The 14,045-nt window shown below is 43.2% G+C and overlaps 1 protein-coding gene across 1 annotated transcript in view; it reads right to left on the bottom strand.

Annotated features, from left to right (window-relative positions):
• The window catches only part of WDR27 (WD repeat domain 27), a 525,006-nt gene that overhangs the window by 439,037 nt on the left and 71,924 nt on the right, over positions 1 to 14,045 (bottom strand). Inside the window, exons 11-12 of the mRNA XM_088448950.1 lie at positions 13,219 to 13,283; positions 11,032 to 11,165 (exon numbers count right to left, since the gene is read on the bottom strand). Coding sequence (XP_088305076.1) covers positions 11,032 to 11,165; positions 13,219 to 13,283 — 199 coding nt within the window. The remainder of the gene's footprint in view (positions 1 to 11,031; positions 11,166 to 13,218; positions 13,284 to 14,045) is intronic.

The following is a 14,045-nucleotide window of genomic DNA, read 5'->3' as shown; positions in this document are numbered from 1 at the left end:
GTAGTGGGTCATGTAATTTGTAGCAATGAACCTTGTAAAAAAAAGTTTTAGAGATAATAAAAGGCAGGTGAAGGAGAAAGTGGCAAAGGCAGCCAAGTCAGAACAGCAGGCGGGTAGTGGCTCCCCTTAGCAGCCGAATTACCTGGAGTACGAGGAGCAGTTGCGACCCATCAGTTGCGAGATACGGCTGCTCCCACCAGGCCTGATGAGTGTCTATGTTTTGCCTAACACTGCCTGTAATGCAGGTCATATTCTACAGTAAGGTATACTTACACTGCTGTATCTTATGTGCATCTTAATTAGATCTTGCACACTTCAAAATCCTGTTGCACCATTATTATTGCAGATTGTTGCAGGTGATTTGGGTCCCTTTTATAAGCATCATCATTGTGTGCTGACAAATTGGAAAGCTTAACACACACACAAATACAATGCTGATTTGGTCATTTATTCGATTCTTCCATTCTGCTCTGATTTTGGTCTGTGGTCTATCGCGTTTTGAAGCATGACTCTTAGTAAATCCATGAGTTGTATTACTGTTTATTGAAAGTACGTGTTTTTTGTTTTGGTTCGATGGTCTTTCTATTTCCATGTTTTATCATCTGTTTCTCTGCGGGGTTGTGTTTTTACGCGTGTATGCCTTTAGTAAATCTCCAAGTTACATTTTCACGGGAAACTTAGTAAGACATTAAATGGGAGAAGGTAGAGCTGGTAATAAAGAGCAGGGAAGCCAAGGTCAGGAGATGGTAAACAGTAACAAGTACAGTGAGGTGCAGACTTTCCATAAAGGAGACAAATCACCAAGCAGTAAGTGGATGGAGTTGAGACAATAAAGGTATCCCCTATTGTGCATGCACCCCAGCCTTCTTTTGCAGTTTACAGTCTCAACCGCCGGGAACTGATGGGCACAAATGCTCTGGAGTAATAGCATTGGATCAATCTGCAAAAGAACGACCATCGGACCCGGAAACAGCGGATCGCTCCAGGAGAGCATGCCACTAGAGGTGACAGATGTAGAGATCATTCCCCTTAAACTACCTGTCTTCGACTTTAAGTAATCTGTGCTTCCCTGATGATTTATGAAGGCCACCACCATCTTATATACGAATACACTAAGAAGCTTGCTCAGGAATTACAGATGAAAACACTGAACTGCTTTTCATACTGCTTTCATTTCTAGTATATATTATATGAAGTTGCTTCTCTTCCCTTGGCCATGTACCTTGCCCGACCTTTGTCCAAAGGTGACCTCCCCAGCCTGCATCACTGGAGCCTGTTATAAGTATTAGACATTCTGGGTGTAACAGTGACATTCCTTTGGTCTTTAGTTATTGGATTTTGCCTTTTGGAGTTTCTCGATAATGTTGCAAACCAGAAAGGTCTGCTTGTGATGTCATATGGTAATTCCCATTGAAGATGGCATATGTGACAACTTTTCCAGGGACCACCTCTACGGTGGAAGAAATCTTTGGCCTGAATGCAGTCATGTAATACTTACATAGATTTGGAATGGACAGCATGTTCCGACCTTATCATCACCAGGATGGTGTCCAAACATGGCCATATATTGACCCTCTGTTTAATTAATTCCATCACCAGTGTTACCGGCACATTTGTATAGGTTCTTGGATATTTTACCAGGTGTGATGGAAGACAGGTGAATTGAAAGTGTCATCCCATGACCTAGAACCTGAGGAATTTCCTGTGCTGCGCTGCCAGCAGGATATGAAAACAATAATCGTGGAGATCTGTGGAAATTAGGCTGATGGCCATAAGGATCAAATTCATTGATTTCATACGTGAACATTTGGCATTGACAAACTTGTTGAGTGCTTTCAATTCCAGAATAGTGTGAAATTGTCTTTTCCTTTCTGATCTGAAGGAGCAAGGTACATTTATAGAGCCTTCAATAAGTTCTGTAGACATGCAAAACTTCTAACTCTACTGAGGTTGATGGGAGTCTTGATTGTGATGGAACACTGTAATAGAATGGGTATTGTGCAATCCTGCCCCCTATTGGTGTTAGAAGGATTGAACTGAATTATCGCTTTGAGGTTCTCTGATTTGGCCTTCCATCTTTATAGCAAATAATTTTTATTAGATAATAGTAGCAGATTATTATAAAAAAAAGGAACCATTTCAAAATTGATATTACAAAATGAGGTTTCAATCAAATCTGAAAAAATATAAAATTTCCTGATCAGAATATAAAGAACCGCTATAATCAAAAAAAAAAAAAAAAAAAAGTAAAAACATTTAGGGAAGAGACAAAATAATGAGGGGTGGAGAGGGGAAAGAGAGAATTGCTGCATAATTAGAATAATTAGAACACAGATCAAAAACAAAGCTAAGATATTTAAGCTAAGATAAGTTTAATATTAATGTATATCGGCTCTACTAGATCTCATAGGGCCCAGGCAAGGAAATAGGCATAACTTACACAAGTGTAGGTCGGCTAGAGAGAATGGTTTTATAAGATACAGAATCCTTAAAATCCATCCAGAGAGACCAGGTATCCCTAAAGGATTCATAGTCGCCATCAGCGGAAGTTATCGAATCGTCCATCTCCATATATAAATCTATTCTCGTGAACCAGTCAGTCACCACGGGAGGAGAGGAGGAGCGCCATCTCATTGGGATAACAGCCTTTGCCGCGTTATTCAAATTACATAATAAAGACCTTTTGTACCTCGAGAGGGTCCCGGACGACAGGTGGAATAACCAAAACAGGGGATCTGTGGGAACCGGTTCAACCAGAATTATGGCTGAGAGGCAAATCACTTCTGACCAATAGGGCCGAAGGAGTGGGCACTGCCACCAGATATGAAAAGGGTTACCCGGGGCATTCAAGCAGCGCCAACATATATTGGGTACCCCAATCCCTATTTTAGAAAGAGTATCTGGGCATCTGTACCATCCCGAGATGAGCTTGTACTGAGTCTCAACAACGCTGGTACTCTTGGAGCAGGCATGTCCTAGTGCAAATATCTTTCTCCATTGAATTTCATCTAGACTGGAACCGAGGTCACGGTTCCAACGCTCAGTAAAGCTGGGGAGGGAGATGCCAGCGTCTGAGGAAAGAGAGCTGTATAGTAATGAAATAGTATGGGTGGGGGGAGTGGGACTTACGCATAGCTGCTCAAAAGGAGTATAAACCCTACTTAAGGTCTGGGGTGTTCCCAAGGAGTGTAAGAAATGACGAACCTGGAAATAGCGCCAATATTCATTAGCCTGCAGCCTCCATCTCTCACATACTTCTGCAAAAGATAGTACACTACCATTGCTAACCAACTGTCCAACCCTGAAAAGACCTGCCCTCAACCAAGAATGAAAGTTAATATGGTCCATCCCTGGAGGGAAACTATCATTATAGAGGAACGGTGTCAGAGGGGAATTAGGAGCGAATACCGATGGGGATCTCCTCAGGGACCTCCAACAGGACAGCGTGGGGCCAATAGTGGGGTGCGTGAGATTGGGAAGAACAGGAAGCCACGGAGCTATCGACAGGGGGATCTCAAGTGCTTGTTGTTCTATGCATAGCCATTGTTTAGGGGAGTCAGATCTAGTCCGTTCTAAAAAGCGGTGTAGGAGGCATGCTTGATGGTATCTTTTAATATTTGGAAGGGAAATGCCGCCTCTATCTTTGTGACGGGACATAAGATCCAACCTCAAACGGGGTCTATTTCCCTTCCAAATAAAGTCTCTAGTTACAGTTTGGACATCTAGTATCCACTTTGGTGATAATTTGATTGGGAGAGTTTGTAGGAGGTATAAGATCCTAGGTAAGAAGTTCATTTTTAACACGCCCAGTCTTCCAAACCACGAAAAAGATTTGGTTTTCCACAACTGCAAATCCGCGCGGAGTCTGGCCAGTAGAGGGACAAAATTAGATTCAAATAGGTGTGTAAGGTTTCTAGTTAAAGTAACCCCAAGATATTTTAAATGGGTGGTATGCCAAGCAAAGGGGAATGATAATTTGAGACCAGCTACCATCTGGGAGGGGGCAGTAATGTTTAAAGCAACAGATTTCGAGTAGTTAATTTTAAAGTTAGAAAGGTCCCCAAAAGGTCTTAAACTCCTCTAATAAATTCGGAAGTGAAACTATAGGGTTCATGATTGTGACCAATAAGTCGTCGGCAAATAAAGCTAGTTTATATTCCTCCCTGCCCACCTTGAAACCCGATATGTCAGGGTTTAGGCGAATGGATCGTGCCAGGGCCTCCATACAAAGGACGAAAATCATAGGAGATAATTGGCAGCCCTGTCTAGTTCCATTTGTTATGGGGAAAGAATTTGAAAGGGAGCTGTTAATTCTGATTCTCGCAGATGGAGACCTATATAAGGCAAGGATACGTTGAAGGCAAACGGGTCCCATTCCCAAACTCCTGTCATAAAGTTCCAATCGACGCGATCGAACGCCTTCTCGGCGTCGGTAGACAACAGAATAGCTGGGGTATCAGTCGAGGAAATATGGTGGATAAGAGCTATAAGTTTGGAGGTGTTATCTCTGGCCTCGCGAGAAGCTTTGCGAATAGTTTGACATCGACGTTAAGAAGGGAAATTGGACGATAGCTGGGACAGAGAGAAGGGTCCTTACCCTCTTTAGGGATTACTGTAATATGGGCTTCCATAGATTGTTTAGAAAAGGGTGAGGTATCTGATACTGTTAAAAGCTTTCAGGAGCAGGGGGGCTAGTTTGTCCCGGAAGGCCTTATAGTAATTAATGGTAAAGCCAACAGGGCCAGGGCTCTTACCAGAAGGGGTAGACTTGATGACTTCCTCCAGTTCCTGTAAGGAAAAGGGTGTCTCTAATTCATCTCTGACCAAGGTGTCAAGTTTGGGAAAACTAACTCTGGAAAGATAAGTGTCGATAGCTCGGTGCTTCCCGCCCACATTGGGGAAAGCCGCGGAAACTGGTAAATTATAAAGTGAAGAATAATACGAACAGAAGGCTTCCGCAATTGAAGTGGTATCATGAAGGGTCTGCCCCCCTCTATCCTTAACAGAAGAGATAAAAGAGCTCACTCTTTGTGTTCTGAGAGCACGTGCCAACATTTTCCCGGGTTTATTACCCCAGTGAAAATATTGACTACTACATTTCCGAAGCGAGTTTGAGTTAATTCTATAAGAACATCAGGGGATAGGGAGGATTTATGAAGAGATTCCAATTTATGAATTTTTTGCAAAAAGGAATCTATTTGGCCGAGACGTTGTTTCTTTAAATAGGAGCCTAATTGGATACATTTTCCCCTCAGGACACACTTATGCGCCTCCAATATGGTAAGATTAGAGGTATCAGGGTTAGCATTACAGTCAATATAGGCATCTAGTGCCTCTAAAAGCTGCGCTCTACAATAATCGTCAGTTAGCAATGATTCATTGAAACGCCATGTTCTAAAGAGAGGGCTAGAGGGGGCGAGAGAAAGGTCAACAGTAATAGGGACATGATCTGCCCATGTAGTTACGCCTATCGAGGAAGCCTGTACAAGATGGAGGTGACGGTGGCCAATAAATATATAGTCAATTCTAGAGTAGGATCGGTGGCAGCTAGAATAATGAGAGTAGTCCCTGTCAGAAGGGTGAAAGAACCTCCAGATATCAGACAGCTGGTGAGCATGGAGCAAGCGCCTTATCTTTCTCAACGATTGGTATGGGACGGAGGAGGAACCCGTTGAGGTATCTTGAGAGGGATCAAGGGTCCAGTTGAAGTCACCCCCGACTATCAGAGTTCCCTGCTGAAGCTCACCCACCTTGTCCAGAACCCTCTCGAGGAAGGAAGGTTGACTATGATTAGGGGCGTAAATATTGACAAAAGTAAAGAGATGGTTGAAACTGGAACATTTGACCAATAAACCCCTCCCCTACTCAAGGCAGTGCACTTCCTGGTCCACAATTGTCAAATGTCTTGCAAACAAAATGGCGACACCTTTAGATTTAGACAAGGAGAAATTTGAATAAAATGCTGTAGGGTACCAGTAATTCATAGGAGTAGAAGAGTGGCAAAAGTGGGTCTCCTGTACAAGAACCACATCCGCACCTTCAGAGAGGAAGGATCGAAGGGTTTGGGCTCGTTTCTCGGGTACATTCAATCCTCTTGCGTTAATGGATACTATACGGAATGGGGCAGCCATGGGGGAGAAAAATTAGGGAGCAAATTGAGTATCAGAAGGCACTTAGTTTGGCGCACCAGAAACAATAATAGCAGCAAAACATGAAAAATAAAAAAAAAGGGAAAGGAACATAAGAAGAGGAGGGGGAAAAACAATAACAGATTTGTAAATTAATCACATACATACACAATATGGCAATAAACGATGTTGAAAAACCGTTACCGGACAAAAGAGGGACCACCGGGGCTCCCATGTCACGGGGAAAAATTTTAGCGGCAGGGGGCACACAGGGGGGGGGTAGTCCCCCAAACATCCTGAATGAAAGAGAAGGAAAAATATACATAAAGCAAAAGACTTGAGAGATATATAACATTCCGACATTATATAGAAATAAAGATATTCAGCATAAACTTCCAGTAAAGGGAAAAATATAGGAAGGGAAAACCAATTCCTAATGTCTTCCAGGGGAGGAGAAACAGTGAAACACAGATATTCAACATTAGAAATACAAGAGTAAACGGGTAGAGCATAATAGTTTGATTTTCCAACTTCAGGTGGAATCAGTGTTGGTTGTAGATTTATTGCCTTTAGCTTTCTTCTGTTGCTTCTGTACTGTATGCCATTGATCTCGTTTTGGCTGACCTTGAGTAGTCGGAGATGGTGACAGAAAGGCTTGCCAATCCGGGAGAGCAACAGGATCTATGCCCAAATAGGAGCAGAAATCTGGTAAATCTAAAGGCGTTTCGAGAGACACAGACTTAACAACAGAATGAGATACTTGGAGAGAGAAAGGAAAACCACATCTGTATTTAAGATCATGTTTACGAAGAGATTCTTTCAAGGGCTTCACTAATCGACGTTGTTGAAGAGTACGCCAAGAAAGGTCTGGAAATATCAGCAGGATCGTACCATTAAACTCCACTCCCTCTAGGGTACGGACTTTGCGAAATATATACTCTTTCTGTGAAAAATAATGAAGTCTACATATAACATCTCTCGGGTATTCGGACGCCAGGCCCCTAGGACGCAGTGCTCTATGTGCCCGGTCAAACTCAATAGATTCACTGGGGTCCAGGTCGAGTAATTCACCAAAGATTTTGTTGAAGGCATCGAGCAGGCCAGAAGGTGGAACATCTTCTGGAAGACCCCTGATCCGTATGTTGTTTCTGCGCCCTCTGTTGTCAAGGTCATCGAGTTTAGATTGGAGAAGTTGCATGGAAGAGGACTGTTGGGAGATCAAGGTATGAAGATGGGACAATTGGTCATTAACAGCATCTTTTTCCTCTTTGAGGACCACCACTCGAGATCCCAGCTGTTTGACGTCTTCCTGTACTATGGCAATTTGGATTTGGAATGAGTCCTGAATTCTTGACTCTAGCACCTGAATGTCCTGTTTGCAGGGGAGTGACCTGACATGAGTCAGGACTTCTGTAATTTCGCCTCGTAATTGTGACATCTGGAATTGGAAGTCACTGGCTGGGGGTGATTGAGCCATAGTAATCGGAGTTGTTGGGATCGATTCCAAAGGCAATTTAGAAGAGTTGGCAGACTGGGATATAGAAAGATATGAGCGGAGATTTGTTTGGGAGGGATTAGGGCGTGGCGTCCTGGGATCTTTTATTGGTTTTCCCATTAGGAAGAGGCGGAATTGGATACTGCACGTTAATATATCATCATGAATGAGTGGATGGTAAGGGTCACATTCCCCTGAGGATATGGTTACCTAGCAAGCATGGAGCAGGTGTCAGAAGTTATCATTTTACATAGTGAAATTCTTCTTTTTAACCACCAGGGGGAGCCAGATCCACAGAGATAAAAATACAAGCCTTATAATTCGAGAGCCAGGTATAAAGACAGTGTGGGACCACGTATAAGTAGTTGTTTCTAGGTTAGTATAAGGTAAGATTTAAGATGCTGGAAGCAGAGTCACTCACTGTGTATTGGGACAACTTGGCTGCAGATACGACACAGGCCACCAGGTCATGAGGATCTTCTCTCAGGGGTTCACAGTCCGATAGAGTAAGGATGACCCTCTGAATAAGGATGACCTCTACCCGATTCCCCCTCCAGATAATTATAAGGGGCAGGAGGTCAGGGCCGTGGTGTACCGCTATATGGGAGCGGCAATGTCTGTCCCCGCAGCAGCTGGCAGTTCCCAGCAGTATGAGGTGTGGGGATGAATCAAGCAGCAGCCGCCCTTCAGGTCTGTGCGGCAGCGGGAGGGAGAAGCCACCCCCTTCCCCCACTGCAAGGCGGGCAGGTGCCGCAGGTGGATGAGGTGTCAGCGGGTTGACCCCAGCCGTAGGCGCCACGGAGATGGATCCAGCAGCGGCCGCCGGTAAGGTCAGTGCGGGAAAGCGGCCGACCCCCCCAGAGACTGCAGGGCGGGCATGTGGGTTCGGAGTCAGCGGGCAGACCCCAGCTGTAGGTGGCGCGGAGAGGGCTTCAGCGGCAGCCTCCGGCAAGATCTGTGCAGCAGTGGGGGGAAGCGGCTGACTCCACCCGAGATGGCAAGGCGGGCGGGCGCCGCAATTACTTGAGTCCCCGGCCTGAAGGTGGTGACCAGGCCGCAGCTTGCAGGGACAGATACCACACACCTCCTCTGCTCCAAAATCACTTCTCCCTGCCAGCAAAGGGCTCAGCAAGGATGGGTGTGTGTGTAGTGACAGGTATTGTCCAACCAGGGGGAAAAAGGTGGGTGTTTATATAGGTGGACACAAGGGAGCTTTTCACAAGATGTCTGCTCCGATTGCTTGCCAGGCCACGCCCCCGGCCTTCCATCTTTAATCTTGAAAGGGCTGTCTAGGAGTAGAAGGAATATGTAGCCTTTATTGTCTTCTTGGCCTATAGCTTCATGCATCTTTACATTTCTGATATGATGAAGGGGGAATGAAAATAATTAGAACATTTCTACTGTGGATAATATATGGTTTGCTTAAACACTGGAGTCTAAAAATAGATTTTGTGCCACTTTACCCATGTCCACCACTTCCTAGATTACATCTGAACTCTTAGGTACAAGACCATGAGCACAGACTATCTGTCTTAGTTATAGTTTGACCTAGTTAAGTCTGTCTTGAGCATAAGTTCTGTTTCTGTATCGCTTGCCTTGTTAGCAAGATAACAGGAGACATCATCTACTCTGTTAATTTCCATTTGCATTCAGGCATCTGCGGTTTTAGGTGTCAAAATTCTCCATTGCTAGGTTCTAGATTTTAACTCTGTTGTGCCTTTGTCTTGCTATTTCAACTTACATGTACTGACTTTTGATCTGGCTGACCACGCATGTTAGTTCTGACAATTATGTTAGGAGCAGATTCAATTAAGAGCATCAGAACCTTGCACGATCTCCAGCTGCCCAGATTTCCGGCCATCCGGTTTAGAAATTTTGCTAGTCTTTGCTTACACCTCTATGGGGTAATAGCTCATGTAAATTCAACACGAACTACAGTTTGGCACATGAACTAACCTAAGGGCAATCCTCAATTCTTATATTGGGTGTGGCATAAAAGATCGACAGTTTATAGTCAATAGGTCGACAGGGTCAAAAGGTCATCAGTTAAAAGGTTGACATGGGTTAAGGTTGACAGGGTCATAAGATCACCACACAAATGGTCGACACAGAAAAGGTTGACACATGGTTAAATGTCCTGTAGGGTATAGACGAATTGTATAGTCCGTAGTCTGCCTTGCTGACTGGTCTATTAACCTCCAGAGGAAGAAGAGCGAATTCTGCCCAGTGTGGAGATTATTGAGCATTCCTTTGGCTTCAGGCTGACTGTTTCACCAGAGGTATATGACATCTAATGAAAGCGGCATTTTAAAACCGGAGAATCGCATTAGGATTATGCCAGATAGGTCAAACAGCTTGCTTTTTGTACAATCTCGCCTATCAAGAACCTCATTTGTTTCTGGCGGTTTGATAAATATGGTAATTTTCATTCTTTACATGTGAACAACTGAAAACCATGGGCAAAACATATCTGAAAACAGCTATGTGTAGTGTTTTGAAAAATTGTGCTTTTTGTTTTGGAGGTTTTGCCTTTAGTGAATTTGAAACCAAAAGAAAAAAAATTCTATAAACAATGCTTTTGACAAAATGCCCTTAGTAAATCCCACACCCCTAGTTTCTTTATACATAATCTCCCAATGACCCATCCTGTCCATTGTTAGTTTAGTTGACCTTGGATTCTATAACCATTCCGTTAGTAGTCCACTCCTGGTTATGCAAGTGGATTTAATGTTGGAGATGTGCTTGGGAAATATATAAGATTTGTATAAGTATGGGACACGTAAGTAGAGAAGAAATATGACCATTTTATTGGATATCAATTATTTTATATGATTATTGTTGAAAATGCATATACAGGTTGAGTCTCCCATATCCAAAATGCTTGGGACCAGGGGTATTTTGTATATCGGAATAGTCAGGATTTTGGAATATTTCCATACCATAATGAAATATCTTGAGGATAGGACCCAAATCTAAACACAGAATGCATTTATGTATTATATACACCTTATACACACAGCCTGCAGGTCATTCTATACAATATTTTCAATAATTTTGTGGCTCAAAGTTGGTGTACATACATGAAATTCATTTATGTTTCATGAAGGTAATTTTATACAATATTTTTAATAATTTTGTGCCTTAAACAATGTTTATGTACACTGAACCATCAGTGTACTCAACCTGTATTGCAGAGACTCAACCTGTATTGCACTTTATTTACTGTAGCATCACTCTACGTGGATAAACTATTTATTTAGCTGTCTGTAGTACTTGTGGACATATGCCATCATTTGGAGTTATTTAATCCTTAATCTGATGGTTACATATTTTAATCTATCAAATTATGGGAGCATTAAAAACACTCAACAGGTTTCTTTAAAAAAAAATTATATAATATAATAGTACCTAGATAAAATGGTCAAATTTGTGCCTGATCCCCAACTCCGCTGTCCACACTGCTGGATTTGCCACAAAGCACGTGAATGAAACTCTAGAAGTGATATCTGGTTTCCAAACATTGAAGCAATCAAACAGAAAGCCTGTTAATAAATAGAAAATAGAAAATCAATGACTCATTTTTTGCTATCTACTTACACACACACACACACAGACACATATATACACATACATACACATATATCATCTGTAATAGCGTACGCTCGGCTCCAAAACACGCACAGTGCAAAAATATGCAAGTTCCATCCGCAAAACGGACTAGCATTCAATTCTGTATCAGTCCCGAAGACTTCACTTGAATTAGTTTAAACCTGTACTAGATGGCATACTATCAAATATGTTGTAGGGCCGTGTATAATTACAGTATTACTAAATACTTGTGTATGCTGAAAACACGCGCACAACAGCATAATATATTCCTGAGTGACAACGAAATACAATCAGGGTCAGCAGAGCATTTTCCAATCATAAGGAGTTGACTAGTGCTGGTGATGGTCATTTTCATCTATTTGCACCTCTTCTGGATCACCTATAGAATAATACAGCTTCCTTGGGCAAATATACATCCGTGACCCTGACTGCATGTTTCCGCAATGACGCGAACACTCGCTTACTGCACTCGGCCTAGATATATGCAGAGCATTTACACTACACATCCTGGGTTAGTACTCATTTTGCATCAGCCCCTGTATGAATATAAAATAAATGCAAGTAAATTCCTATTGGATTAATTTTGCAATATATTTTACATTTAAAACATCAATGGTGAAACACCTAAATTTGACTTGTACAAAACTTTTCCCCAAAGTGACACCAACCAACTGTCATATTACAGGCTGTGTTTAAAAAATTACAGGAGATGATTGGTTGGTACTTTCGCTCTGTCCACTTTCTCTCTCTCCAAGGATTAGTACATAGTTTTCTACTCTGCAAATACGCAGGACCCGATCTGCTCATGTGCAGTACAGGTCCTGCGATACTGCACGGGTTCCCCCAAGCCTCTTCCTGATTGACAGGCAGAAGCGTTTGGGATAGCAGTGCGGGGGCGGCCTGCTTTCCCAGGAACGGGGGCTTCGCAGAGGCCATGGACGCAAACTTCCTAGCCTCGCAAGCTGCCGGGCCAGTCAGGCTGCGGTAAACTTCAGCTACCGCAGCCTGGCCAAAGGGGAAAAAATAGCGACCAATGGTCGCAATTGTTCAGATGGTGATCCCAGGCTACGACTTCAGCCGCAGTGCTGGGATCACGCAGGTGCAGCAAGGAGGTGTCTGACACCTCCTTCTGCATTTACATCTGAGATAGACGGATTTGCACAGCCGCTTGTGTGCAGCCCTGCAATTCCATCAATCTTTGAATCAGGCCGATAGCCCCTAAGTGGTTTAATAACTCTGAAAAATGCCACTAATGATGGTCATTGGCAATGGCATATCTATCATGGGTGTAGGATGCAGGACTGACCAATGTGTGCCTGCCGTGCAGTGCTTCATGTCCCCATGCTCTTTGCACGGTGCCATCTTGTTAGTGATGTGTTCAGAAAGATTGCGCCGCACAGGAGCTAGCAAAGACTCTGGCATTGTGCCCGAGTATTTGCTGTCTTCCACGCACCTTTGCGAATTTATCATAGGCAAGATGGTGCCGCAAGAGAACACATATGGGGCCAGTACACTGTGCAACAGGCACATTGCATCAGGCATGGGAATGGGGGGGGGTGTAGGGCAGTGGAACCACTCTAGTTCTTAATACGTCTCTGCTCATGAGGGAAGTGCCTACAACAGGAGTAGTGCAAAGTTGTACAAATCAGTGAAACACATTCAGAAAGCACACTGGGGTTTAATTAGTGATTTGGGGTATTTTTTTAGCTTTTCCTACAGGATTCAATGCAGCTAATTTTTTAAATGCAATACAAGCTGGTTTAAGCCTTTAAAAATGTGTAGCAATGGGTACTCCCAATATGACATTTACAGCCAGATTCAATTAGATTGGAAACTGTACTGACAACTTTTCCGGGATGTGTTTCAGAGCTGCCTATCGGGGTATGAGTAGCAGTCAGCTACTGTAGTATGCGCCAGTGGCAGCTCGCTACTAATTGAATCTAGACTAAAATAAGAAACAAGTTAAACACTATGTATAAAACTTACTTTAGCTCCAGAGTTACTAGAAATTGAGACTGATCCAGCCATATGAATACTGAGGGCATCAAAATCTTTAAAAGAATGAAACAGGACAGGTTTATAAAGCACACTGCTAGATAAATAGTAATAGAAGAAATCAGTTATACATTTAGTACGTGGTGTACGGGTAAATATCATTTAACTATGCAATTTATGTCATAACACATAGTCATTTTATATTTGGGTTAATTTAATTGTGCATTGATTCTGCTGTCCAGTGCTCTGTACTGTTGAAATAGATAGATAGATAGATAGATAGATAGATAGATAGATAGATAGATAGATGCATTATCTCGAGGACAGGGCACCATGCAGTTTCAGCTCCAAGGATGCATCGGTCCATCCCTCTATACCCTGCACCGGCACCAGAGGCACCTCATTTCGTGACAAGCCAAAGGCCGGAGGAAGAGAAGAGAGAAGGAAGACTGGTACACACAAGAATCACACTCTCACGTAGAAGAAGACGGGAAAAGGGTGACCAGAAACATAGCCCATGTGAAGTCAGGTGCGTCAGGGCGGGTGCCTTGTGGACCCTATGGACTTCGAAGAAAGAGAGTTAACAAAGGTAAGTTTTACCATAATTCTCATTTTCTTCTTCTTCAGGGTCCATAGGGCTCCACAGGGAGACCTTGGGGATGTCCCAAAGCAGTTATTCAAGGGTGGGGACGCTCCTGCGCTGAGAGGAGAATCCGGCATCCAAAGGAAGCATCCTGAGAGGCAAATGTATCGAAGGCATAGAACCTCAGAAAGGTCTGGACAGAGGACCACGTGACCGTCTTACAAAGCTGTTCAGC

Source organism: Taudactylus pleione, unplaced genomic scaffold (genome assembly GCF_031769625.1).
Source record: "Taudactylus pleione unplaced genomic scaffold, aTauple2 ptg000473l, whole genome shotgun sequence".
Classification (NCBI taxonomy): domain Eukaryota; kingdom Metazoa; phylum Chordata; class Amphibia; order Anura; family Myobatrachidae; genus Taudactylus; species Taudactylus pleione.
Note: the sequence above shows the minus strand (reverse complement) of the source record. Positions and strands in the feature narration are given on the sequence as shown.